The 26,721-nt window shown below is 44.1% G+C and overlaps 1 protein-coding gene across 2 annotated transcripts in view; it reads left to right on the top strand.

Annotated features, from left to right (window-relative positions):
• Window positions 1-26,721, top strand: part of LOC311226314 (regulator of G-protein signaling 12-like) — a 157,138-nt gene that overhangs the window by 8,668 nt on the left and 121,749 nt on the right. For both annotated transcript variants that reach the window (XM_084311729.1, XM_084311730.1), the window contains exon 2: window positions 268-2,204. In XM_084311729.1, the coding sequence (XP_084167855.1) occupies window positions 360-2,204 (1,845 nt within the window). In that variant the 5' untranslated portion in view covers window positions 268-359. The remainder of the gene's footprint in view (window positions 1-267; window positions 2,205-26,721) is intronic.

Here is a 26,721-nt window from a genome sequence, read left to right as displayed (position 1 = left end):
ATAAAACTGAAGTATAAAATGCAACAAAATGCAAAAATGAGGTAGAGATGTAGTGCAAATATTTTAGTAATAATAAATAGATACAAATATGGTGTAGTGTGTAAAGTAAATGTTAAGGTGAATGTTTAAAGTGAGTGTGTGGATGTGTGTGCAAGAATTATATGCTGGGCCAGGTATATTCAGACGGATATGGATATATATTCAGTAAATATAAAATGTAAAGATCTATCGCCTAATCCGCTTCCCTCCCTGTTCTCTCTCTCGTAGATCACTTGAGGATGACAACAGCACCTGTGTGTTGGCAATAAGACACCACCACCACCAAGTGTTCCGGTACCCACGCTCTGCATCTCAACAACATGATGAGGACACTGGGACAGCAGCCTGAGGGCGCGAGGAGGCGTCTGGATCTGGACCCCGCCGCCGCCGGTGAGCTCAGAGGGGTGGAGGTCGCGCGCGGCCGGGCGGGCTACGGGTTCACCATCTCCGGACAAGGGCCGTGTCTGCTGAGCGGCATCCTGGAGGGGAGCCCCGCCCACCGGGTGGGACTGAGACACGGCGACCGGATCGCGAGCGTCAACGGGACCGACGTGTCGGAGGCGCGGCACGAGACCGTGGTGCAGCTGATCGGCACCTGCCGGGGGCCCCTGCAGCTGCTGGTGCTCGTGGAGGGCCCGACCGGCGCCCGGAAGAAGAACCCCGTCCTCCTCGGCGATGCAGAATCTGGGATTAGCAAGAGAAAGGGGATTTTACAGAAGAAGGCAGCAGGTGTTCTTCGCACTGCCTCGGACCATTCGGGCCACGCCTCCTCCTGCTGCGTTCTCCCGGGATGCGGAACGCCGGCCAAACAGAGGCCGCTGTCGGAGCCCGACATGTCACACTGGTCGCAGAAGAAGTGGAACTCTGGAACCCAAGAGGCGACCGAGGACAGCGCTCCAGACGGGGACACGGACTCCGTCTTCACGGACCCAGAGGAGGGAGATCCAGACTGGAGTATCCTGAACATGGCCATGGTGGTCGGCTACCTGAGCTCCACGGAGCTGATCTTGAACACCGCGGACTCCGAGGAGGAATGCTTACGAGCCGTCCGCGAGCGAATAGGCCGGCTGGGCACCGAGCAGGACACCCACACCCTGGTGCTGATGCGGGTGATGTTCGACTGTATCCAGCTCTGCGAGGACGTGGGGGCCGTGTTGGCGGCCTTCCCCGCCGAGAATCTGGTGCTGGGCGGCGTGTGCGCCGAGGACCCGCGCTTCTTTTGCCTGGTGACTACCACGGCGCACATCTCCGACGGCCAGGTCCCGGAGGACGCCCCGCTGCGGACCTCCTGCCACGTCTTCTACGTCGACCCCGAGCTGGGTCGCCACGACGACCACCTGGGCATCGCCGGGCGCTTCGGCTTCGACTGCACCGCCGACCCGGACGCCGCGGGCTGCCTGGAGTTCCCCCACACCCCGCCGGACGTGCTTCAGTTCGTGTCCGTCCTGTACGGTGACATGGGGGAGTTCGTGGAGAGGCTCAGGGTCAAGCTGGACGTAGAAGCCCACCAGCAGGCCCAGGAGAACGGAGGCGGCGGCAGCAAGCACGGCAGCGCCAGCAGCAACGGAGACAGCGGCATTGGCAACGCTTCGCCCCCGGAGGAGAGAGCGGACAGGGATTTCCCTGTTGCCATCGGAAACCATCTTGGAGACCATCTTGGAGACCAGCTACCCAGCTGTCCGTGGGATTACCCTCCCGCTGAAGACCTTGGCTGTGTCCACAGCCTGGCTTTTAATCCAGATCGTAGCGTCAGCACACACTCCCTCTCGGAGTCTCTCCCCGGCCCGGACTCTCTGACGGGCCTCTACGGGGGTGCCCCGCCCAGGCTCCAGTTCCAGTTCAAGCCCCCGCCGCCTCCTCTCCCTCTGGGTAAGAAGCAGCACCTCGCGGCGGGGGTCCCTCTCAGAAGTAGCCAACGGTGGTTCTCTGTGAAGCCAAAGTGGTCTAGAGGCCCCGGTGGAGAACCGGAGTCCCAGGCGGCCGGGTTCGCTAATAACTGGACCGGTAGCACCAACAATGTGCTGCCGCCCGCTATGAGCCAGATCCCCTCTGAGAGGTACCGGTCAGCGGAAGCCATGATGCCACCTCCCAGAGAAGAATGGGCCAGAAGGTTCCTTGCGGGAGAACAACAGAGTGGGAAACAGCGGAAGGATGGCAGTAACAAAGTTAGTACAATTCTTTTCATTTGCACGTCAAGGTTTTGAGAGCTGAGAGTCATTTTAGTCGTGGAGGAACATGCCAACATTACAGTCTTCTCCAGAGTCAGACAAGAAGATGGATACCAATTTCCTCTCTGTGCATTCAGTAGAAAGCTATACGGCTGCAAGCTAGCCTAGCTTAGCACAATGAATGGTATCGGATACAGACTAGCTGTTGGCCAAAAACACCTCTCCCGGAGTTTTAAGCTAGGCTAGCTGGTCTGTATCGCTTCTATTACAGTTTATAACAGTGATATAATGCTTGCATGTATCTCGAATACATCATTGAATTTAATTTCACAGCGCTATGCGGATGAGAAAATGCGGCGTCATCTGTAAATGGCCCTCTTGTTAGCATGGTCCCCTGTTAGCATGGTCCATGGTCCCCTGTTAGCATGGTCCTCTGTTAGCATGGTCTCCTGTTAGCATGGTCCCCTGTTAGCATGGTCTCCTGTTAGCATGGTCCCCTGTTAGCATGGTCTCCTGTTAGCATGGTCTCCTGTTAGCATGGGCCCCTCTTAGCATGGTCTCCTGAGAACATGTGTGTCTGTGCCTTATAATAAGATAAGATATTCCTTTATTAATCCCCTTGGGGAAATTCAGGTGTCAAAGCAGCATGGGGGGGGAGAATACAGGGAGGGGGATACAAAGCTTCACAGTCCTATACAGTCCAGTATATATATACTTAGATATAATAGAAGATATAAAAGATATAATTACAAATACAATATAAAAGTACAATGAGTGCACGTGGATATGAGTCTCGAGTTCTCACGTCCGGAGTTCTGACAGCGATATAGTTCTCCTGGCAGCAGAGCCGGCCATCCGACCCCTTGGTTGGAGCAGGGTTCGCACAAGGTCCTTGAAGTGCTTAAAGTGCTAGATTTTTAACCAAAAAAAACGAGGCCTGGAATTCCTGGAAAACAGATTTTTTTTTAACAAGGTGCTTAACACTTTGGATGCCACAGGTCCCCGTCTCAAAACATGGTTGAATGCCAGCACCCACTTCAATGATAGCGTTGTGAACACATAAACTATGTCTTAAATTATGGCTATGTGTCTAATCTGGCCGTCGCTTATCAATGACTTGTTTGCAGTCAACATTGTCGAAACGGATTGTTTTTTAATCGGTTAATTTCCGTTTTATACCATTTTGAAAAACCCTCGTTTTCTTGAACGTTTCAGGAAAATATAAAGATTCTGTGATAAACGGCCTTTACTGGAATATTCTGGAATACACAAAAAAACGTTGTAATTTTTCGGCCTATTTATGAATCGTTTTCAAATAAACGCTAGATTATCGATAGTATTGTGTACTTATGCACGCTAGAGAAGCAAGCTGAAAAATCTATTTTCTAATTTCCTGATCAGCGCACACACACACGCTGATATCTCTGTGAAAACATCTCTGATTATCCTAAGACTGGTAAAATAGATTCCTTACCTCAGATCAGATGTTCTCCAAAAAGATTATTCCAATTCCTGATCGCCATTCCAAATATCGATCGTGTTTATTGATTCAGCGCTGGGTACAGGAAATATGTATGCTGTTTGGCGGCTCGGCAATAACTTGGATCTCTTCGGATGGCTTGCCGGAGAAGTAAAATGAGGAAACTGGATTCCCCCCCCCCCCCACCCATGTCTTTCATTCAGTCTAATCCAATGGGGTGCAGTACAACAGGGAGAGACGATAGGGGGCGGTATTTTCCCAATGGAGCTCAGAGAGAGTTTGCAGCACTAACGTGAGACTAGATTGATAAAATATTAATTCAAATCGCTAATAAATAAAAAAACATCAAAAAAACGCTATGTCGTCGCTGGCATTCAACGGTCGGCATGAACTAACGGCATATAGCGTCGTTGGCACTCAAAGTGTTAAAAAGTCCTTGAAATTCAAATCAACCATTCGCATTTGTTCATCCATGATAAAATTGTTCTGAATCAAGAAATGGAATTTTCTGTATTTAACCCTTTCACTGCCACACTACAGATGGTTAACCCTTTACTATCATATTGATAGTGATAGTAAAGGGTTAGTAAAGGGTTAACCTTCTGTAGTTTGACAGTGAAAGGGTTAACCTGCTGTCGTGCGGCAGTGAAAGGGTTAACCTTCTGTGTGTTGTCGCAGTGAACGGGTTAAAGTGTAACTCATTTTCGGAAATTGGTTTTAAGCCATAAATATTGCATTGGATTTTTTTTTCTATAAAAAAACTGCATTTAAAAGTGAATTGTATCCCTTTAAATGCCCTTTTAAAATGACAAATTGTGCTTGGAAAAGTACTTGAAAGTCCTTGAATTTCATTTAGCAATGTCTGTGGGAACCCTGTTGTAGAGATCCCATACATGTAATTTTATGTTCAACGCTGCTCTGCTGCAGGAAGTATTAAATGGTCACTTGGAGTTGGCGTTTTCAGACACTGAAAGGGTGGCAAGTCTGTTTTTCGTAGGCACAACGGCTCTTAACATGAAACACAATACCAGCGCTTCAACACTCAACCGGTGCAGTGTGTGAGTGAGTGCACCTCAGAGAGGCACCTGCTGGTCACTGTCATTATGCTGTAAACATGTGGGGAGAAGGAATCTGACTTGGTGTTGTTCTTATTAATGTCCACAAGAGGTCCCTGTGTTCCTGTCTGTCTGACAGTAATGATGGGAACAAGCCTCAACAAGCAGATCTATATCCGTAGGACCGTAGAGAGAGAGAGAGAGAGAGAGACTACGGTAGAGACTCTGTAGTAGCAGGGCTGTCTTAAATACTTCGAAGATTCGTTCGATAGGCATGGGATTCGAATATGAAAATAGAATTAGATTATAAAAAGAAAATATATATATATATATATGATTTTTTTGTTTTTTTTGTTTTGCAAAATCAACTCTGCCTCTCTTTGTTAACTACAACAAGAAATGCTGTTTGTTATTTAAGATGAGGTCGGACTCGGCACTGACAGATTTGTGTTCATTGTGCTGCTTTTATAAAGCCTCAAATGACGGCTTACAATATTTCATGAAAGCAAAGTGTTTTGTTAAGATTTAAAAAGGTTTAAACTTTACAGCACTGACAAAGTTGAACAAAGTGCTGTACAAGTCCCACAACATAATATATTTTTTTTAATTAAAAAAATTATTTAAAAACATTTATAATTATTTTTTTATCTCGAAGCTTTGAATTTAAATCGAATCTCGGTTAAATGCATAATCTATAGGCTAATTTTAAGTCCCTCATTACCCCAACCAATCAGATTATATTTGGCAGATTTGCTGGCAGTAGGCTTAATGGAATGAATAATCGAATGAGATCTATTGCTAGCGAAAATAATTAGTTCAACTCTTTCAGAATAAGTAGATACAAACAAGACCAAAGAGTATCTAATTGATACGAATGAATAGATACTTATGAGGATATCTGTACTGTATGCGCTCGGCTTAGGTATCACCAGGGGTGTAAAGTACTTGAGTAATTGTACTTTGTTACAATACTTAAGTACTGTTTTGGGGGATTTGTACTTTACTCGAGTATTATTAGGTTTGTATACTTTGTACTTTTACTCCATTACATTTCAGAGAAAAAAAACATACCTTTTACTCCTTACATTTAAAATGCTGACCTACAAAGTACAAATCTCACAGGTCCAACCATTTTAATTCGTATATTTTAATTGTTTATCTGGCCGAACTAACGTTAACGTTATTAATCCTGCGACCACAGGTAAACAGCCAATCAAATCCCCATCAATGGAAAATGAACCCGCCCATACCCATGCTGATTGGTCCTTGTGCAACACTAGAAAGCGGGGATCTTTGATTAAACACCTGCTATTAGAAGAATAGACAGTCAGATCCACATTATGCTGTGGTTAATATTGTGATATTATTCAGGGTACTCCAGTATGCTGTGGTTAATATTGTGATATTATTCAGGATACACCATTCTGTTTTTAATATTGTTATATTATTCATGCTGTGATGTAGGGCTGCAACTAATGACTAATTTGGTAGTCGACTAATCTGTCGATTATTTTTTCGATTAGTCGACTAATCGAAAATCAATTATGTAAAAAAAAAATGATATATATATATATATATATATATATATATATATTTTTTTTTTAAACTACCTATCTTTGTGAAAGTGGCTTCTCAGCTCTGGTCCAGCTGAAGACAGAGCAGAGGAACAGATTGGACATTGAGCATGACCTCAGAGTTGCTTGTCTACCATCACCCCAGACTTTGAGACTCTTGTCAGGACCAAACAACATCCCATAGCAAATTAAAATAATGACTCATGAAATATTTGAATTTGGATCTTAAGCCACTTTAAATGAAAATGTATTTGAAGAACAATACAGCAATCACTCATAACAAGATAAATAAATTAAATAATACAAATTAAAGTGGAAGTGTACTTTAAATAACTAAAAAAATAATAATAAAAAAGAAAAATAACTAGCAGAATCTGCCCCCAGCACCGCGACTGATGGGGCTGTAACTTGGTCCAGGACCAGGAGGGTGACGTGGAACAGCTGTAAGGGGAGAGGGATGAGTCAGATCAGACAGACTTCTAGGTCTTTTGTTTGCTGTGTGTGAGAGGAGTCCGTGTGTGTATGTGTGTATGTGTGTGTGTCTTACTCTGATCGCTGTGTGAGTGAGAGGAGTGTGTGTACTGTGTAATTTGTGTGTGTGTCTTACTCTGATCGCTGTGTGAGTGAGAGGTGTGTACTGTGTAATTTGTGTATGTGTGTGTGTCTTACTCTGATCGCTGTGTGTGAGTGAGAGGAGTGTGAATGTGTGTGTGTCTTACTCTGATTGCTGTGTGTGAGAGAGAGGAGTGTGAATGTGTGTGTGTCTTACTCTGATCGCTGTGTGTGAGTGAGAGGAGTGTGTATGTGTGTGTGTCTTACTCTGATCGCTGTGTGTGAGTGAGAGGAGTGTGTATGTGTGTGTCTTACTCTGATCGCTGTGCGTGAGTGAGAGGAGTGCGTGTGTAATGTATTGTGTGTCTAGTAGTCTGATCATCATCTCCTGCAGGGGAACAATGTTTTCAATGTCCAAAATTTGCTATGGGATCATCATGTTATGATGTTGTCTGGAACCCTGAGAAGCCACTCTCACAAAGATAGGTAGTGCACAAAAAAAAAAAAAAAAAAAATTAAATATTTTTTTTAATTTTTTTTAATGACTAATCGACGCAACAATTTCTCGTCGACGATTTTTTATAATCGACGTCGTCGATTATGTCGACTAATCGTTGCAGCCCTACTGTGATGTGAATGCCGTCCATGTTAGTTTACCTTCAATGGAGAAGTGCATTAAATCATTTTAATGCAAAAAAGTGTCCTCTGTTCTTTCATTTCAGCATTGTCTATCGCAGAACACATTCCATTGTGGGCAGAGTGTATGATTGGTTTAATTCCAGCCTTGCCTAAACACCAGCTGATGATTTCACTTATTGGCTCACCTCTTCAACTAACTCACCTGGTGCAATGTATAGTAGGACTTTTTGACTTTTACTCAAGTGTGTTTTTAGCCAGATACTTTGACTTTTACTTGAGTCAGATTTTGAGACGGTACCCATACTTTCACTTAAGTATAATTTATGGGTACTTTTTATACCTCTGGGTATCATGTACTTTATATATAAATTGGGGCTGTCAGTTTGTCATGTTAATTAGATTAATTAATTACACAGCAAATTATCGCGTTATGAAAATTAACTCAAAATTAATAAAAAATCATATTTTCTTTCTTTTTTACTTTGAATATTTTTTAATCTCATTCATTCCATAAGAACGTAGAATACACATTTACAGACTTTTTTTAATATGGTCCATTTGCATGTTCTTGGTATCTGATTCTAGGGACATCTATGGATCTCAGGGAATGTATTCCCAGTGTCAGAAATACTGTGTCTGTTACTAGGCTTGAGTCAATTGTAATGAACCAAATGAGAATATCAATTAAATTATTTTGATCTTCGACTGTGAATAACACCATGCAAAAATTGACCAGACCCGAAAAATTAAACAAAAGGTTTTGTAGATACAGTACTGAATTCTGCCATCCGGACACATGCCATTTTAAATATGATTATAGAATATCAGGCCTAAAATGGTTATGCGATTAAAATGTGATTAATTAGATTAATTAATTAATTAGATAAAAAAATGTATTGCCTGACAGCACTAATATAAATACATGGTTCCCAAGTTTTCAAGGTGTGACCCCCGAAATAACAGAGGCTTGGAGGGAGGCTATACAGTTTCATTATTAATCAGGTTTTAATCTGTTTCGGACATCATCCATACATGCCTTTAATTGATTAACCTTTGGTTTATACCAGTGACACCTCATGTTCATCATCAGATAACAGTGCTTGAACGGATAAATGCATTTTCTCAAATTCATTAATGTCAACGGCTCATTCAATTTCTCAAATCCGTCAAACAGCGCATCTCCTCAGACATTTTAAACCCAGTTACAATATCACAATAAGGTGTGAGTGACAGTGATACAATTCAACAATCCACAGATTCAGATTCCTCGTAATTCATAATCCACAGTCCACGCATAAAGACTAGGGGTGGGAATCACCAGTTACATTACGATACGATATCGATTCTTTGGACAACGATACGATATTTGCCGATATCACAGTCTGCCACGATACGATTTCGATTCGATTCAGGTGCCTGCGATCGATATGAGACGATATTATGTGCCCATTTAACACAATCAGTCACATTTAGATCAACAAAAAAAAGGCTACGGAAATATCAATTGACGTTTTTATTTTTGAGCTCTTCCAGACATTTAAATGAAAAACAATCTATTGTTTTTAATACAAATAGACCTCCTGTTCACTGTAAAGTGCCACGTTTTTATATATTGAGCTTTAAACTTTAAGTAAAATGTTTTGGAACTCACAACACGCAAGTTAAAACCCCTTCCTCTTCCAAACCGTTCCTACAATTGTTTTATGTTGCATGATGATCATGTTTAAATATCAACATTATCTGTCCATCCTCAGTAAATAATATCAATATAATAATACTCCTGACTTCATCTGGTATTTTCACACACACACACACACACACACACACACACACACACACACACACACACACACACACACACACACACACACACACACACACAGAGACAGAATGCCCCCGCCCCTTCTCTCCTCTCTCCGTTTCTCTTAGCTTAGTTAGCTTAAGCAGCTAATGTAACGTTAATTTAGGTCTGCGTGGGCATAAAAGAATGGCGACGATGCAAAGCATGTTAGATGCATTTGACCCGTTGCGGGGAAAAAACTGCACAGACTTATATCGGGTCTCAAAATAGACGCTCCCTGCTGTACAGAGCTAAACGGAGTTTCACAACATCGGCGCGGGGCGGATATGACGTCGCCGTCGCCGGATTTTCAAAATAAGAGTATCGCAATATGAATCGATCTTTTTACGTTGCATCGATCCTATTTGATTATTGATAATAGATCGATATATCGATCTGGATCGATGTATAGTCCCACCCCTAATAAAGACGCTTCAATTTATGCTTGAATGAAACACAATCCGGGCGCTCCGTTAAGCAAATACATCAACAGCGAAGAATATTAAACTGATCAGAGCCAAACGCCCGATAGGTTTCATTCATTAAAAATATCCCTGCGGGATTCACATTTGCAATGCTCTGCATTATTAAAATAACCACTTGTGTGTCGCGACGAGTGAGCGCCATATCCGTATAAATATGACGTGCATTATTTAGGACAAAGTAAATCTATAGGCTGAATATGATTTATTATCAGCATTTTAGGTATATTATTTTACATTTCAAAAGCCCCCTCTAGAAAAACGAAGCACAAAAACATAATTCAGAATGGTATAATGGGATCTAGACTGTGAGAATTATTTCAGGAAGGGAGCTGCATTTCTTTGCGAGGGCGTGGCCATGGTTTATCCAGCTAACTGAACTAAACCCTGCCCTCGACCAGGTTCAAACTTTTTGATATGTTGCCATAGCGATTTAGACAATCCGACGTCGGGGAACGGAAAGGTCTGGCTTAAGTCAAGCTATGCTGAAAATGATCCGGCTAACTCAGTTAGCCAGGTACGAGGAACAGGGCCCAGACCTCAACCAAACAAGCATGTTGAGCCTCACGGCTCAGTGGATGAAAACTTCGAGATGAAGCCACGTTACAAGCACAAGACTTCCCTGGCTCGCATTAGGCCTGGCAATTTATTTTGCTATGCCATTGCTATGTCTCTATACATTGGTTTCTTGTTCGAATGCATTTATTTCTATAGACCAGTGACATGCAATATAATTGACGCGAGCCAATTATCGGTATCAACCGATACCGATATATGCAGGGTCCCCCCCCCCCAAATTTTTTTTAATAATTTCAGGTAATTAACATTACATATCTCTTGTTGTGGAATTAACACAACATTATGCATACTTTTGACAATAAATAAAATCAGAATTTGTTCTTACTTGCTTGCCTGGGTAAATAAAGGTTATAGAAATGAAATTTTTGTATCACATTTTTATGCCAATATCGGTAGGCCGATAATATCGGACATCCCTAGTTCAAATATAACTTCATATTTATTCGTGTCTTTATCTCAGCATCCAGTTTCCATCACCGTGTGTTAAACTCTTCCTGTGTTTACATTCAAGTGTGACATCGCCTACGGCAGCTTACACGCTCAAAACGCAAACAAAACCCGGAGCGCACCAAGACTGCAGTGTGTACGCAAACTAGAGGGGGGAGAGGGAGGGGGGAAGTTTGCACCCAAGGACGGAGCGGAGCTGATTCAACCCCGAATGGCTAGTGAGAAAGCCCCCTAAGTCACCCACCATGATACAAACACAGCTCTCACCACTAGACTAAGACACCCACCCTGATACAAACACAGCTCTCACCACTAGACTAAGACACCCACCCTGATACAAACACAGCTCTCACCACTAGACTTAGACACCCACCCTGATACAAACACAGCTCCCACCACTAGACTAAGACATCCACCCACCCTGATACAAACACAGCTCTCACCACTAGACTAAGACACCCACCCTGATACAAACACAGCAATACGATGATGATGGTTCGTTTTAACAGTTAAGTTGTTTTTCTTTTCTTGTCTCGTCTTCATTCAAGAAAAACAATTCTTGTCCTGTGTTCACCAAGCCAGGATGTGTCTCTCCACGGTCTGCGTCAGTTCGGAAAGACATGCTCACACAGGAAGCTGAGCAAATTACAGGGTAGTGCCTCTGTGATACCCCGCAATTACCCACAATTCTTTATTCCGACTCAAACATTCGGCTTGGCTTTGCCCATCATGGCTTCTCATGGCCATTTAGCAGCATAGCAGATAGGAACAGTGATCATGGTGTGTGGATGAAAGGAATGGCATTAGATTACATTCTAACGTATTGTCATCATGCAGCACAAGTACAGTACAACGAAAAGAAGTTTGGCATCCAGCCTGAGTGCGAAAATAACAGTAAAGTGCAATATACAGTGTACAAATTATTAACTGGGTATAAAATATATAAAAATTAAATGGGTTATAGAGATACAGTATGGTGAGCAGCTCTGGTGTTATAGAGATATGGTGAGCAGCTCTGGTGTTATAGAGATATGGTGAGCAGCTCTGGTGTTATAGAGATATGGTGAGCAGCTCTGGTATCATAGAGATATGGTGAGCAGCTCTGGTGTTATAGAGATATGGTGAGCAGTAGGGCTGCAACGATTAGTCGACATAATCGACGATGTCGATTATAAAAAATCGTTGACGAGAAATTGTTGCGTCGATTAGTCATTAAAAAAAAAAAAAAAAAAAAAAAAAAAATTTTTTTTTTGTGTACTACCTATCTTTGTGAGACTGGCTTCTCAGGGTTCCAGACAACATCATAACATGATGATCCCATAGCAAATTTTGGACATTGAAAACATTGTTCCCCTGCAGGAGATGATGATCAGACTAGACACACAATACATTACACACGCACTCCTCTCACTCACACACAGCGATCAGAGTAAGACACACACATACACACTCCTCTCACTCACACACAGCCATCAGAGTAAGACACACACACATACACACTCCTCTCACTCACACACAGCGATCAGAGTAAGACACACACACATTCAATTTCACACTCCTCTCTCTCACACACAGCGATCAGAGTAAGACACACACACATTCACACTCCTCTCACTCACACACAGCGATCAGAGTAAGACACACACACATACACAAATTACACAGTACACACCTCTCACTCACACAGCGATCAGAGTAAGACACACACATAAATTACACAGTACACACACTCCTCTCACTCACACAGCGATCAGAGTAAGACACACACACATACACACACACACACGGACTCCTCTCACACACAGCAAACAAAAGTTATTTAAAGTACACTTCCACTTTAATTTGTATTATTTAATTTATTTATCTTGTTATGAGTGATTGCTGTATTGTTCTTCAAATACATTTTCATTTAAAGTGGCTTAAAGATCCAAATTCAAATGTTTCATGAGTCATTATTTTAATTTGCTATGGGATCATCATGTTATGATGTTGTTGTTTTGTCCTGACAAGAGTCTCAAAGTCTGGGGTGATGGTAGACAAGCAACTCTGAGGTCATGCTCAATGTCCAATCTGTTCCTCTGCTCTGTCTTCAGCTGGACCAGAGCTGAGAAGCCACTTTCACAAAGATAGGTAATTAAAAAAAAAAAAAAAACATCCTTTTTTTGTTGTTGTTGTTGTTGTTGTTTACATCGGTTTTCGATTAGTTGACTAATCGAAAAAATAATCGGCAGATTAGTCGACTACCAAATTAGTCATTAGTTGCAGCCCTAGTGAGCAGCTCTGGTGTTATAGAGATATGGTGTGCAGCTCTGGTGTTATAGAGATATGGTGAGCAGCTCTGGTGTTATAGAGATATGGTGAGCAGCTCTGGTGTTAGAGAGATATGATGAGCAGCTCTGGTGTTATAGAGATATGGTGATCTAGCTCTGGTGTTATAGAGATATGGTGAGCAGCTCTGGTGTTATAGAGATATGGTGAGCAGCTCTGGTGTTATAGAGATATGGTGAGCAGCTCTGGTTTTATTAGGATGGGTACCGTTCACATTTGAACCAATACGGTACCGGTACCTGTGAATCTATACCGGTACCCAATAGGGGTGGGACGATACATCGATCCAGATCGATACATCGATGTAATTATCAACAATCGAATCGGATCGATGCGATGTAATAAGATCGATTCATATCGATACTCTTATTTTGAAAATCCTGTGGCGAGTCTCATATCCGCCCAAGAACAACAGCAGTAGCTCCGTGTGTGTAGATGTTACAGCATAGCATTCTCCCTTTCTGTGTGTGTGTGTGTGCGCGCGTCTTTGGAAAGACCAGATGAGGTCAGAGGAGTTTGATGTTTAAATGTTATTTAAACATAAACAATATAATACATAATAAATGTAGGCCTATACATGATCATGCAACATCAACAAATTGTTGTAGGAACGGTTTGGGAGAGGGAGGTTGTGAGTTTTGAGTTCCAAAAAATGTAGCTTAAAGTTTAAAGCTCAATATATAAGAACGTGGCACTTTACAGTGAACAGGAGGTCTATTTGTATTAAAAACAATAGATTGATATTTTCATTACCTTTTTTTTGTTGATCTAAATGTTACTGATTGTGTTAAATGGGCATATGATATCATCTCATATCGATCGCAGGCACCTGAATCTAATCGTATCGTATTGTATCGTGAGAGACTTTGTGATATCGGCAAATATCGTATCGTTGTCCAAAGAATCGATATCGTATCGTATCATGATGAAACTGGTGATTCCCACCCCTAGTACCCAACGGTACCTTTTTTCTGTACTTTAGTCTCTAAAAATGTAATCTACCTACCTCAGTTGAAAAAAGAAATATATAAATACAAACTTCACATTTTCGACCGTTTTCGGCTTGCCATTGCCCCGACTGCGTCGATGCGTCGTACCTGCGTCGATGCGCACTACCTATCTTTGTGAAAGTGGCTTCTCAGCTCTGGTCCAGCTGAAGACAAAGCAGAGGAACAGATTGGACATTGAGCATGACCTCAGAGTTGCTTTGTCTACCATCACCCCAGACTTTGAGACTCTTGTCAGGAGCAAACAACATCCCCAGTTATCCCATTAGTTCCCTGGGATGTTAAGCTAAGAAGTCTGCTAAGAAGGATTTATTATTATTATTATTATTATTATTATTATTATTATTATTATTATTATTATTATTATTATTATTATTATTATTATTATTATTTTATTTCATTGTGTTTTTAGCCCTAGTTGCACTTTTGTTGCAACCCCAGTTATCCCATTAGTTCCCCCAAACTTACTGTCGGTCTGTTATGTTAAAACTTAATTTTTTAGCGTTTATCGCTTTTCTGGTCAAGCATGACCGACAGTTGTAGGGTGAAACGGGAGAGAGAGCAGGGGGAGACATTCGGCAAATGACGGCGAGTCCGGGAATCGAACTCGGAGTCAACCAGATCCGTGACGCAGCACGGAGTCCCGCGACGCAGCGCGGTAACATGGTGTGCTACTGGAGCACCCGGTCTGTTATGTTAAGCTAAGAAGTCTGCTAAGAGCCCGGAAAAGGAGCCGCGCCCAGAGGAAGCAGAGATGGAGGGTGTGACAGAAATAATCGTTAGATTTAGTCGACTAATCGAAAAAATAATCGACAGATTAGTCGACTGACTACCAAAATAATCGTTAGTTGCAGCCCTAGTGAGCAGCTCTGGTGTTATAGAGATATGGTGAGCACTGCAGCTCTGGTGTTATAGGGAGCAGATTATATTTTAACAGGTGTATCAATAAGGAGGAGTCAGTCCAAGGAAGGTTTTGTAAATTAGCTTAAGGCTTGAGCCAATGAATTTCTTGTCGAGTGTAACGCTGGCCAAGTCACAGTGATGTGTTGAAAAGGTGTATATACAGCATTATTGTACATGCTATCATACTAGGGATGTGCATGTCTGACCAAAATAATCTTCGAATAGTCTACTGTTCTTAAGTCTACTGTTTCAGTTTAAATTCAGTTTTTCTTTTTAATAGAATGGATCATTAAAATCAAAGGGTATTGCACATAAATAGGCACTTCAGATAATCCTTCAGAACGTTGATCGGCTCAGCTGACCGACAATAAATCAAAATGACACCATTCACCATAGCCTATAATAACAGCATTTCATTGGCCTATCAACCGGTTATAACTCAATCAGTGCCAGAGGGCGCTGTGTACTGTGTTGGTTAAAAGGCCACCGCTTTAAACTATAGGAATATGTGGCGGTGTTTGCAGGGCTAAAACTATATTATATATCATAGCTATGGATATAATACTATTGCCCATTTGACATCGAGTATCTATCGTTCAATTTGTGAAAAAGAAAAACAATTTTCATCCATACATTCCCGTTTTATACCGTGGTGAATATATGAGTATAGTTTTAGAGTAATCCTGTCTAATCCCAGAAAACGACGCTATGCAGGAATACGTGCATTTCACTAAAAACCGTGCCGTTTCTCGCCTATATTATCGGTATTATGTTTCATCATGAATGCATGAAAGGGTGGGTGGGGGGGTAGTTTTTTATGCTTTGATCGTCACCAACGGAATATGTTACACAGTACATTACACACAATGAAGAAATTATTGGATCAACGCAAGATTGATACTAGGGCTGCAACGATTAGTCGACATAATCGACGATGTCGATTATAAAAAATCGTCGATGAGGAATTGTTGCGTCGATTAGTCATTAAAAAAAAAGAAAAAATAATTATAATTTTTTATTTTTATTTTTGCACTACCTATCTTTGTGAAAGTGGCTTCTCAGCTCTGGTCCAGCCAGCTGAAGACTTCTTAGCTTAACATAACAGACCGACAGTAAGTTTGGGGGAACTAATGGGATAACTGGGGATGTTGTTTGGTCCTGACAATTGTCTCAAAGCAACTCTGAGGTCATGCTCAATGTCCAATCTGTTCCTCTGCTCTGTCTTCAGCTGGACCAGAGCTGAGAAGCCACTTTCACAAAGATAGGTAGTGCAAAAAAAAATATATATATAATTGTTTTTCGATTAGTCGACTAATCGAAAAAATAATCAACAGATTAGTCGACTACCAAAATAGTCATTAGTTGCAGCCCTAATTGATACCATATAGCCCTTACCTTGACTAGGATGTACCCCAAAAAGAATATTCCAATTATCTGATCGCCATTCCAAGTATTGATGTCGATCGTGTCCATAACATAATCCACCAAAGAACATGAATCGGGAGTGGTTGATTCTTATAAATCCATGCGTTATAATCGCTCGCCATGCCCGGAATAGTCCGCCCGGACCTATATGATCGACGCACACCCGAATACAGAGAGTTTCAAATGATGTGCAATACTGGCCGCAACCCACCAGGCGGCGGTATTGGACTTTTGCGATCTCAGACCCATTCCCAATGATAACACCAGTGTCCCTGGATGGATAATGAATGGAAATATCGAATAAAAGAAATAACGATGAAAACCCGACTTTTCTCGGGTTTCAATGGCGCTCAAGCAGGGACCGAAACTAAAGCCCGCCGCCCGCCAGGGGCGGGCTGTTTTTACCTTTGGCGCATGACACTTAGAGGGCTGCCCGCCGTGTGGCGTGTAGACGTGTAGTTCATAACTTCATAACGATACTCTTGTGCGAGTACAGATTATAGCCGCTCGTCTTTTTTTTCTCCGCCGCGAGATCGTTAAAAAACTACAAGTCCCACATCGCACTCAAGTCAACGGTCCAATCACAGTAGAGTGACGTAACTGGTTTCATGAGAAAAAAAGCAAATGACCAATCTGAAGCTATCATTTGGCTTGTTTACTTCCATCTGCTCTAGTCTATATCGGACCTCCAAGAGCTAACGTTACTGTTTAAACAATGACCCAGTCAACTATTCACTTTTAGTTTAATACATGACGAGGCATTGTCTAACGGTATCTAGCTGGCTAGCTACTGATAGCTGCTGATATCAACAAATGCTCCAGCAATAGTCTACTCGAGTGCATAATACCTCCGGTCCCTCGTTAGCTAGCTTAGCTAGCTCACGCTGATCCATCTGTCCCAGTAAACTAAATTGTCTTAACGTTATCTACCGGGCTAGCAGTAGCTACAGATAGCTCCTGATATCAATGTCTTATAACATTGATTGAATGCGTATTCTAGCTGAGGGCATGTTGAATGTGATTTGACAAAAGAACGGTAACGTTATAAATAGGTCCAGCTGCATCGCCGGAGAATCCTTGCATGCTGAATGTAGGGTCTAGCTGAATATAGGGTCTAGCTGCAGGGCCGGAGAATCCTTGCTGGAGCTGGAGGCTACTCAAGTATACACACAGACAGTGGAGCTGTTTGCAGATAGCAAGCATTTTGACTTATTGCGTGGTGGCGATGTCTCGCAGATAATACAACTACAAGTATGATTATATAATATATATTTTATTTAAAAAAAGAATTTTTATATAAAATATATATATATATTTTTTTAATCAAAAAACTTTTGGCAGGTAAGAAATATGCTTGGCGGGTAGACTCTTCCCATCTACCCGCCACTGGCCGGTGAGTCAAAAAGTTAATTTCGCTCCCTGCGCTCAAGCGTCGGCGAGTTCACCCGACTTATCTCGGGCTTGGCCTCCATTGAGTTAATAAACAAACAGAAACAGTAGCATGTGCATCTTTTAGAAAAATTAGGCTATGAAAATTAGGCTGCCTCCTAAATAAAAAAAATTATTAAATAAGAATGGTTTGCTTCACTGAATTTTTTTTTTAATTATTATTATATATATATTTTTCGACTTTTTTTTTATCCACTTTTTCTCCCATTTTCTATTTTTCTCTCATCCCAATTTGCAATTTCGTATCGTCCAATTCAACCCTCCCCTATCTCAAACGCTGTTTCATGCCTCCCACAAGCCGGCTGTAATGTGGACGTGTAAGCCATACATTGCACGAGTCCCCTCCGGTACTCGAGGTAGCAGCCGTCGCATCTTTTCACCTGCACAGCGCGATCTTTCAGCGTCAGGGGTCTGCGCTTTGGAGGGACGCCGCCCCCGTCGCTTCCTGATTCTACTGCGCAGGCACACCAACCGACCTGTAGGAGTCGCTGTCCACAACGTCCGATCCCCACCCATCAGTTTCCCATCCCCTAATACTGCCAAATGTATTAGTATGAACGACCAGCCAAACTGAAAGCAATGTGGAGCTCTGGGCTCGAACCCAGCGTCTCCAGCATTGGAGGTGAGCGCCTTGCCCACTGCACCACCTGGCCGCCCATATTTTTCGACTCTTGATATGAAAATCGAATGTGGAGACTGGCACGACGATTTGAAAATTCTAACTCATCCCTATTTCATACAGAGTTATATGGGTTATATATCATATATCATACAGAGTTATAACTTATATCATACAGAGTTATATGGGTTATATGCAGGTGTATTATCATACAGAGTTATATGGGTTATATGCAGGTGTATTATCATACAGAGTTATATGGGTTATATGCAGGTGTATTATCATACAGTTATATGGGTTATATGCAGAACTTTGTGTATAAGTATGTCATTCCCAGCTCGTCATGTTGTGAAAGGTATTGCTGAAATTCCACGTCTTCATCGTTTGACTCGGCTGTTGGCAAATTGTCCGGCGGCCGGTGTGTCACGGTGTCGTGCTTCGACAGAGCCGAGGCTGAGATGCGACCCATTGGTGGTGGTTCACCTTTTTTAGCCAATCACATTTGCCGTCAGTCCAGGGAGCCATGTTGTCGGGCAGGAGAGGAGTGTGTGCCGTGACCTCCCCATTATCTGGGGGGACACATGGCACATGGCCCTAAACCGCTCTGCTGACAAAGCTGTCGCACACGGTCGAAATGCTTAAAATGTCCTCTTGATGTCTTTTTGAATTGACTGTTGCTTCAGATGATGTGTCAATCAATCAATCAAATGTATTCATATAGCACGTTTAAACATGACGCTTGTCAACCAAAGTGCTTCACATAGCTAAGCTAAGAACAAAGAAAAGTATAAAATAAACAGAAAAAAAACAATCAACGGATAGACAAAGGAAAAACAGAACAACACGTCAACAAGTACGGCAAGAGTCAAAGTGAGTCAGGGAAGGCCAGGCGATATAGGTGGGTTTTGAGTTTTGATTTAAAAGACTCGATGGAGGGGGCCGATTTAATGGACATGGGGACAACATTGAGACAAAGCTTCCTGACACATCTCCATCCAAACTCTTGGAAGAACTCATTGAAATCTCATCTGATACCACCTGGAGAGCTAGTTTCAGAGTGTGGTGCTGAGTACCAAGTATCTCATGATGCAGCAGTTAAGGTGTTGATACCATTCAGCACCACATATCTGTGTGAAGCTGGCTTTTCATCCATGACAGCTCTGAAAACAAAATATAGGGCCAAGTTGAGCCTTGAGGATGACATGCGTGTTGCCTTGTCAAAGACTGACAGCAATAAAGACTGTTTGCTTATTTCCTATGTTCGCTTTGTAAATTCCCAGTCACTGAGTGAAGATCTGCTGTTTTGCAAATATGTCAAAAACAGAGCGACAGCTGATGAGCTCTTCAAAATGATTGACAGTTACCTGACAGAACATGGACTGAAATGGGAGAACTGTGTGGGCTTTTGCTCTGACGGTGCGCAGGCCATGGCAGGGAAAAGGAGGGGGCTACAGGCGCTCATCAAGGGGGTCTCGCCAAACGCGCAATGGACGCACTGTAAATTCACAGAGAGGCGCCAGCGTCAAGACAGCTTAGCCCTGAGCTGAATGAGGTTTTGACAGAAGTTATAAACGTGGTAAATTTCATCAAAACCCAAGCCCTGAAATCGTGCCTGTTCTCTGCGCTGTGTGAGGAGATGGGAGCTGACCATTCTGCAGTGCTGTTTCAGCGAGGCAAGGTGGCTCTCGCGAGGGAAGGTGTTGTCAATTTGAAAGGTCACGATATTGGTGTTATTTCAATAAATTTAAACATGGCCCATTTCATGACTTTTTTGTTGGGGCGGGGGGGGGGGGGGCAAGATATTTTGGTCCGCCAAAGGGGGGCCTGACAGAAAAAGTTTTAGAAGCACTGGTATATGGGGTGAGGAGGTCTGCTAGGTAAGCAGGGCTTACCATTTAACCATTTAGGGCTTTGTAAACCAATAAAAGGACCTTGAAGTCTATTCTAAAGCGCACCGGGAGCCAGTGGAGGGAGGCAAGTACAGGGGTGATGTGAGCTCTCTTCCGGGTACCTGTGAGCAGTCTAGCGGCAGCGTTTTGGGCGAGTTGTAGACGGGCTATGGTGGATTTATTTAGCCCCAGGTACAGGAAGTTACAGTAGTCTTAAGCGTGAGGATATGAAGGCGTGAATTACTCTTTCCAGGTCTGCGGGGGAGAGAATGGCCTTGATCCTGGCTATGGACCGGAGCTGGAAAAAGCACCCCTTCACCACAGAGTTTACCTGCCTATTGAAGGAAAACTCTGGGTCAAAGAGCATGCCCAGGTTTTTAACAAAGGGCTTGACTAGGGGAGACAGGTTACCCAGGCTGCTGGCAATGACACTGGTTTGGTTCGGAGGGCCGAAAAGGAGGATTTCACACTTTGACTGATTGAGCTGTAGAAAATTGTGTGCCATCCAGCATTTGATGTCGTCTAGGCAGGAACGTAGACTGTCGAGATTGTTTATATTGTTGGGTTTCATGGGGAGATAGACCTGAGTGTCGTCAGCATAAAAATGGAAAGAGATGTTGTGTTTTTTAATGATCAGACCAAGGGGCAGCATGTATAGGGAGAATAGGATAGGGCCAAGGATAGAGCCTTGTGGAACCCCGCAAGAGAGAGAGGCAGAGGGGGAGGAGCAGTTTCCGATATTAACGGAGAAGCTTCTATCACTGAGGTAGGAGGTGAACCATGATAGGGCTGTGCCACTGACACCAACTGCCTGGTGAAGACGGTCAATGAGAATAGCATGGTCTATTGTATCGAAAGCTGCACTGAGGTCTTAAGAGCATAAGGACAGCACAGTCCCGGTTGTCGGTAGTGAGGAGCAGGTCATTGGTGACCTTAAGCAGGGCAGATTCTGTGCTGAAATGTATCCAGGATGTTATTCAAGTGCAGGTAGGGAGACAGCTGTACCCGTTGGGGACAGCATGCTGTTGCTTCAGATGATGTGTCCCGTCGGGGACAGCATTCTGTTGCTTCAGATGATGTGTCCCGTTGGGGACAGCATGCTGTTGCTTCAGATGATGTGTCCCGTTGGGGACAGCATGCTGCTCTGTCTCGTGGAGGCACGTGGAGCCTCATCTCCACCGGGGGACTGTCCGACGTGTCCGTCCATCAAAGAGCTGTAGGCTTCCGTCCCAATTATCTTTATTGATTATTGTACAGGGGTGGTATTTACTGTGCCTGCGTCACGTTGTGGTTACAGCCCTCTGGAACCACCTGCACTGTTTCCTCACAAATGGGCTCATTTGTGCCTCAGACAGTCTGGGGCGAGTTTGCAGAACGTGACTTCCACTCGGGTGTTGCAGTGAGCAGCCAGCTAGATGTTCATGTTCCACTCGGGGTGATGCAGTGAGCAGCCAGCTAGATGTTCATGTTCCACTCGGGGTGATGCAGTGAGCAGCCAGCTAGATTTTCATGTTCCACTCGGGTAGGGATGAGTTCCAATTTTCTCCACATAAAAATTCATGTCAGAGTCGAAAAATATATAATTTGTTTTGTTTTTTGTATTTAATTATTTTTAATTTTTATTTATTTATTTAATTATTTATTGTCAGCTGAGCCGATCCACGTTCTGAAGGATTATCTGAAGTTTATGTGCAATACCCTTATATTCGGTCTTAACTAATTCAGAGCCACGCCCATATGACCAAATTAGGTCTAGATTGCCACCGCTTTAATCAATGGGAGGACGGGGATATTTGCGAACGCTTAAACTATATCTTAAATTATGGCTATGGGTCTAATACACCCGTGGCTTATCAATGACTTGCTTGCAGTTGCAGTCAACATGTATGAAACGGATTGTTTTTTCATCTGTACATTTCCGTTTTATACCGTTTTGAATACGAGTATAGTTTTGGAGATTTCTAGTAATTCCAGAGAAAGCCCTTTAGTGGAATACACAACACGTTGTAATTTTTCGGCTGATTTATGAATAGTTTTCAAATAAACGCTAGATTATCGATAGTATTGTGTCCTCATGTACGAAGAGAAGCGGCGTCTGAAAAATCGCTTTTTTGTACTTGGTCGGCGCGAACCTCACACACACACACACACACACACACACACACACACACACACTCCGATGGCGGAGAAAGGAACATCTGATTACCCCAAGATTCGTAACATAAAGGCCTTACCTCACATCTGATGTCATGCAAAAAGATTAATACAATTCCTGATCGCCATTCCAAATATCGATTGCGTCCATTGATCCGACGTTATAGTCCAAAACACATAATCCACGGTGCTCCCAGTGGGGGGACTCAATGCATTAGTATCCCAGCTGCATGCCCGAGAAGTAAAACCTGGACCGGACTTGTTTTTTTGATGCACAGTCCCAGCCAATCCAATCCAATGATGTGCAATACCATCCGGGAGACGATAGGCGGCGGTATTTGCCCTTTGCGAGCTCAGACCCATTCCCAATGATAACGTCAGGCTGGATGGATGAAAAATTTATGGATATCGCTAATAAAAGAAATAACGATTAAAACCCGACTATACTCGTGATTGGCACTCAAGCGATGGCGAGTTAACCCGACTATACTCGTGGTTGGCACTGAATGGGTTAAGAACAGTAGACTATTCGAAAATGATTTTGGTCAGTCATGCACATCCCTAGTGGGCATCCAGCTAGATGTTTGTGTTCCACTCGGGGTGATGAGGTGAGCAGCCAAATAGCTCTCGGTAGCCCTAGATGTCCACCTATTTGTGGTAAGAGGCAAGAGCAGTAATCTACTGCCTTGGATAAGTAATGGACGACTACAGCTTGTGTTTGTTTATAAAGGGCCGGCAGGACTTTCTGGCTGAAATGCAGATGAGAGGGAACTTTGCAGCAGGGCTCCAATCACGTTCACCATGTGTTTAAAACAGACATTCTCTAAAACTGAGTAGAGTCGCAGTTATATAGCGTACTGGCCAATCGCGTCTCGCTCTTCGCCATACCGAGATATACCCCTATCTTCAGTACCTACTGTACTTCATTAACGAAAACAATGCACCCATGCGCTTGACCAGGCCCCGCCCCAGTGTCCCACAATAAGACACTGGACATGGTCATACTCGCCCTTCCTCTTTTTTCCGTTTCCATCATGGACGACGTTGCAGTGCACTCCATGTAACTAGTTGTTATGAAATGCAGAGAGAAATTGAACAATGTTGGGTTTTTCGCCGGAGATTTGCCAGCCCCTGGAATCTTCTCGGCACGTTCTGACAGCGCAACAGGCCTGTCCTGGGGTTTCCTCGTCTTCTGACAGCGGATCGAGGGACGTCGCGCGGCGGCTAGCTGTCGTGGCTAGGTCGCGCCCAGGTAGGGCTTACGCCACTAAGCATAACAATGCTGGCGTTAGTGATACTGCCAGCTGTTGTCCCGTGAGACAACCGAGTTGTGTATTGGTGCAAGGGGCAGAATATCTGGGTAAACGTTGTCGTTTTCCCGGCTGTCCTGGAGCGCGCGGCTAATGCTATGCTACGATGCTGGGTTACTGTTCTTTTGATTCCACGCTGAGGGCTGTCTTTTAAAAAAAGGTCTTCCCTCCTCTTAACCATTCATGCTGACGGCCAATCGGTGTCTACGGTTGGGAGTTTTGACGGGGGCTTGTTTACCTTTTTCATGGGTGAATGGGCTGAGGCCTAGGGCTGGTGTGCTTTTTGTGAATCTATGAATGGTGTGCGGGACTGGTGTTTCTCTGGTCTGCATCCCCTTGACATTGTGTGTATGGGCTAGCCCATTCTGCAGTGTGTTGGTGGAGTTTTAGTTCATTTATTCATTTACCCCTTCATGGGTGCACACCACAGTGGAGGTTGCTGGTTGCAACCACCACTGGTGCTCCGTGCTTGTGAAGCAGGTGGCATCAGTCCTTTGCCTCTGGCATGTTGGAACAGTGCCCCGCCCGGCCGACGCCATGAGGTGAGTCGGCCCGGCGGGTGGCTGGTGGGCTGTTAAGCCTATACTGCCACGGTATAGTATTAGCAGCGATTAGTAACATTGTTCGAATTGCTGTTTTTTCTGTCAAAAATGGTGTCGGGTGGCCGGGCTTTGAAGGCCAGCCGACGTCGAAACATTGCGCAAGGTTTTGACGTTATTAGCTTTGACCTAGCCGCAAGCTATAACCGCAGGGAGGGCTAGGATGCTGTCAGAGCTTGTTTACAGACATCTTGGTTGGATTAGTCTCCCTTTGAGGGGGTGAGAAGTTTTTCCCTCCTCAGGGCTCCCCTCTCCACAGAGGGACTTTGGTCTTTCCGCAGGAGCGCGGGCGGTATTTGACCTAGGCCCCACACCGCCTCACACCGCGCAGCCAGAGGTGAGAGCATGGCCTCGCCAGCGGCTGTGGCGAGGCCCTCAACCAGCGGCCATGTTTTCCCCGCCTGAGGTACCCTGGGCACAACGTCAACAGGTGACCGCAAGGCCGACAGCCTTGGCGGCCGAGGGATCGGCTACATTAGATGAGCATGAGCACGCCCTAAAAACCGTCGCCGTCTAGCTGTGTGCAGCTCGCTCTCCGGTCACTCCCCCCGCCCAACACTAGCGGGATAAGGGCTCTGATTTGTTTCCTTTGGTTGCGGGTCGCGTGTCTTCAATGAAGCGCGAGCGACCACGTTTCGCTTCTCATGGGGACAGGGGCTGACACCCAGTTGATGGCTGAAACTGGGTCTGTCCGTGAGAATGTTGTGCTGTCAAGCGGCTCCCACACCACACTCCCACACCACACGTTCTGCGTCTGTGTTTGGTTGAGCCTGGTGTTACGTCTGTCAACTACAAAGGTTGTCAGCAGGGGGGCTCGAGACCTCTTGAGGCAAACAGTGCGGGTTCCCCCGACCTCGCCTTCGCCAGGCCGGGTATCACTTTAGTGCCTCCCACTCCCGGAAGACCGGCAGTGGTCTGGCAGGCGCGCGTGATTTGGGTGGTAGTAATATCACTGCAGGGCTACGGTGTGTAGGAACCCACCCTATCGGGCAGTGTGGGGGCCTCACACCTTGCATGTCCAGCTGTAGAACAATTCCTCAGCTGTCCATGCTGGAGGGGTGTTCAGTGGGGGAGCTTTTGTCACCTAGTATGATGTCAGCTTCTCCCGTATCAAACCGGCCCTTTCTGTCGGGGTCCCCCCTTGGGTGCGATTGCCTCGTGGGTAGTGTCAGGGTCAGATGTCCCGCGGTTAGCGGGTCCAGGGTTGGCTACGCACAGCGCGCGGGACCGGGCCGCCTATCTACGGTTTCTGGCGGACCAGCGCCAAGTGGCGGCGGGTAGGGGTGGACGGTATGGTCTAAAATGTATATCACGGTATAATTTGAAGCATAGACGGTAACGGTATATATCACGGTATCAGTGTTTCTGTTAGAATAAATTTTTTTGCCTGATAGGCAGGCTATATAAAGAATGACATCCTCAAGGCATGTAGATTTATAATATTTTAACTTAAAACTAGGCTACTTTTGCGTATAAAGTCATTATATTCCAAATAAAATAAGTCCCGAGTCGAGACTCCTGCTCCCATTGCAAACAGCGGGGCTGGATTTTGCTAGAAGCATATGTAGCTGCAGAGCGAATTGAATTGAATAAGAATTGAGACAAAGGTGCCACTCATCCTCAGCTTTAAGAATTGACAATTGTGTCAACAAATTGACACATGTGTCAACAAATTGACACATGTGTCAACAAATTGACACACAAAATGCTTAGAGACGGCGCAAGGGTGGGGGGGCGCTGTTTGACGGGCCTGTGACCAGACCTGAAAGAGCCACTGGCTCTGCGGCTCTGCAGCTGCATGCTATTCGCAAATCCACTGCTGCACGCCTTCCTCCCGGCTCCCGCTGCTGCCGTCGTTATCATAACACTACACACATATCTAATGTTTACAGCAAACTGTAGTTGATCACCAGGTATGTTTTATTAACGTAGAATAATTCATATAAGAAAAACGATAGGGAAATATCTTACCTTTCTCCACTGGTTAAAAATGCCAGGAACTGAAATTGAAACTTGCTGTGCGCCGCGGTGATATGTGTTTATTATGAAATGACAATTGCGTGTTGACACGCCCACTGCGCGAAGCCTCCTAAATAACTTTTTCCAGTTTGCACATATCTATTATCTATGACTAATTCTATCTATTTTTAGGGGCAAATGCGATTGAAATAGTCGCGCTGTGG

The sequence above is a fragment of the Notolepis coatsorum genome, assembly GCF_963971535.1.
Source record: "Notolepis coatsorum genome assembly, chromosome: 4".
Lineage (NCBI taxonomy): Eukaryota > Metazoa > Chordata > Actinopteri > Aulopiformes > Paralepididae > Notolepis > Notolepis coatsorum.
This window is presented reverse-complemented; position numbering and strand designations above follow the sequence as displayed.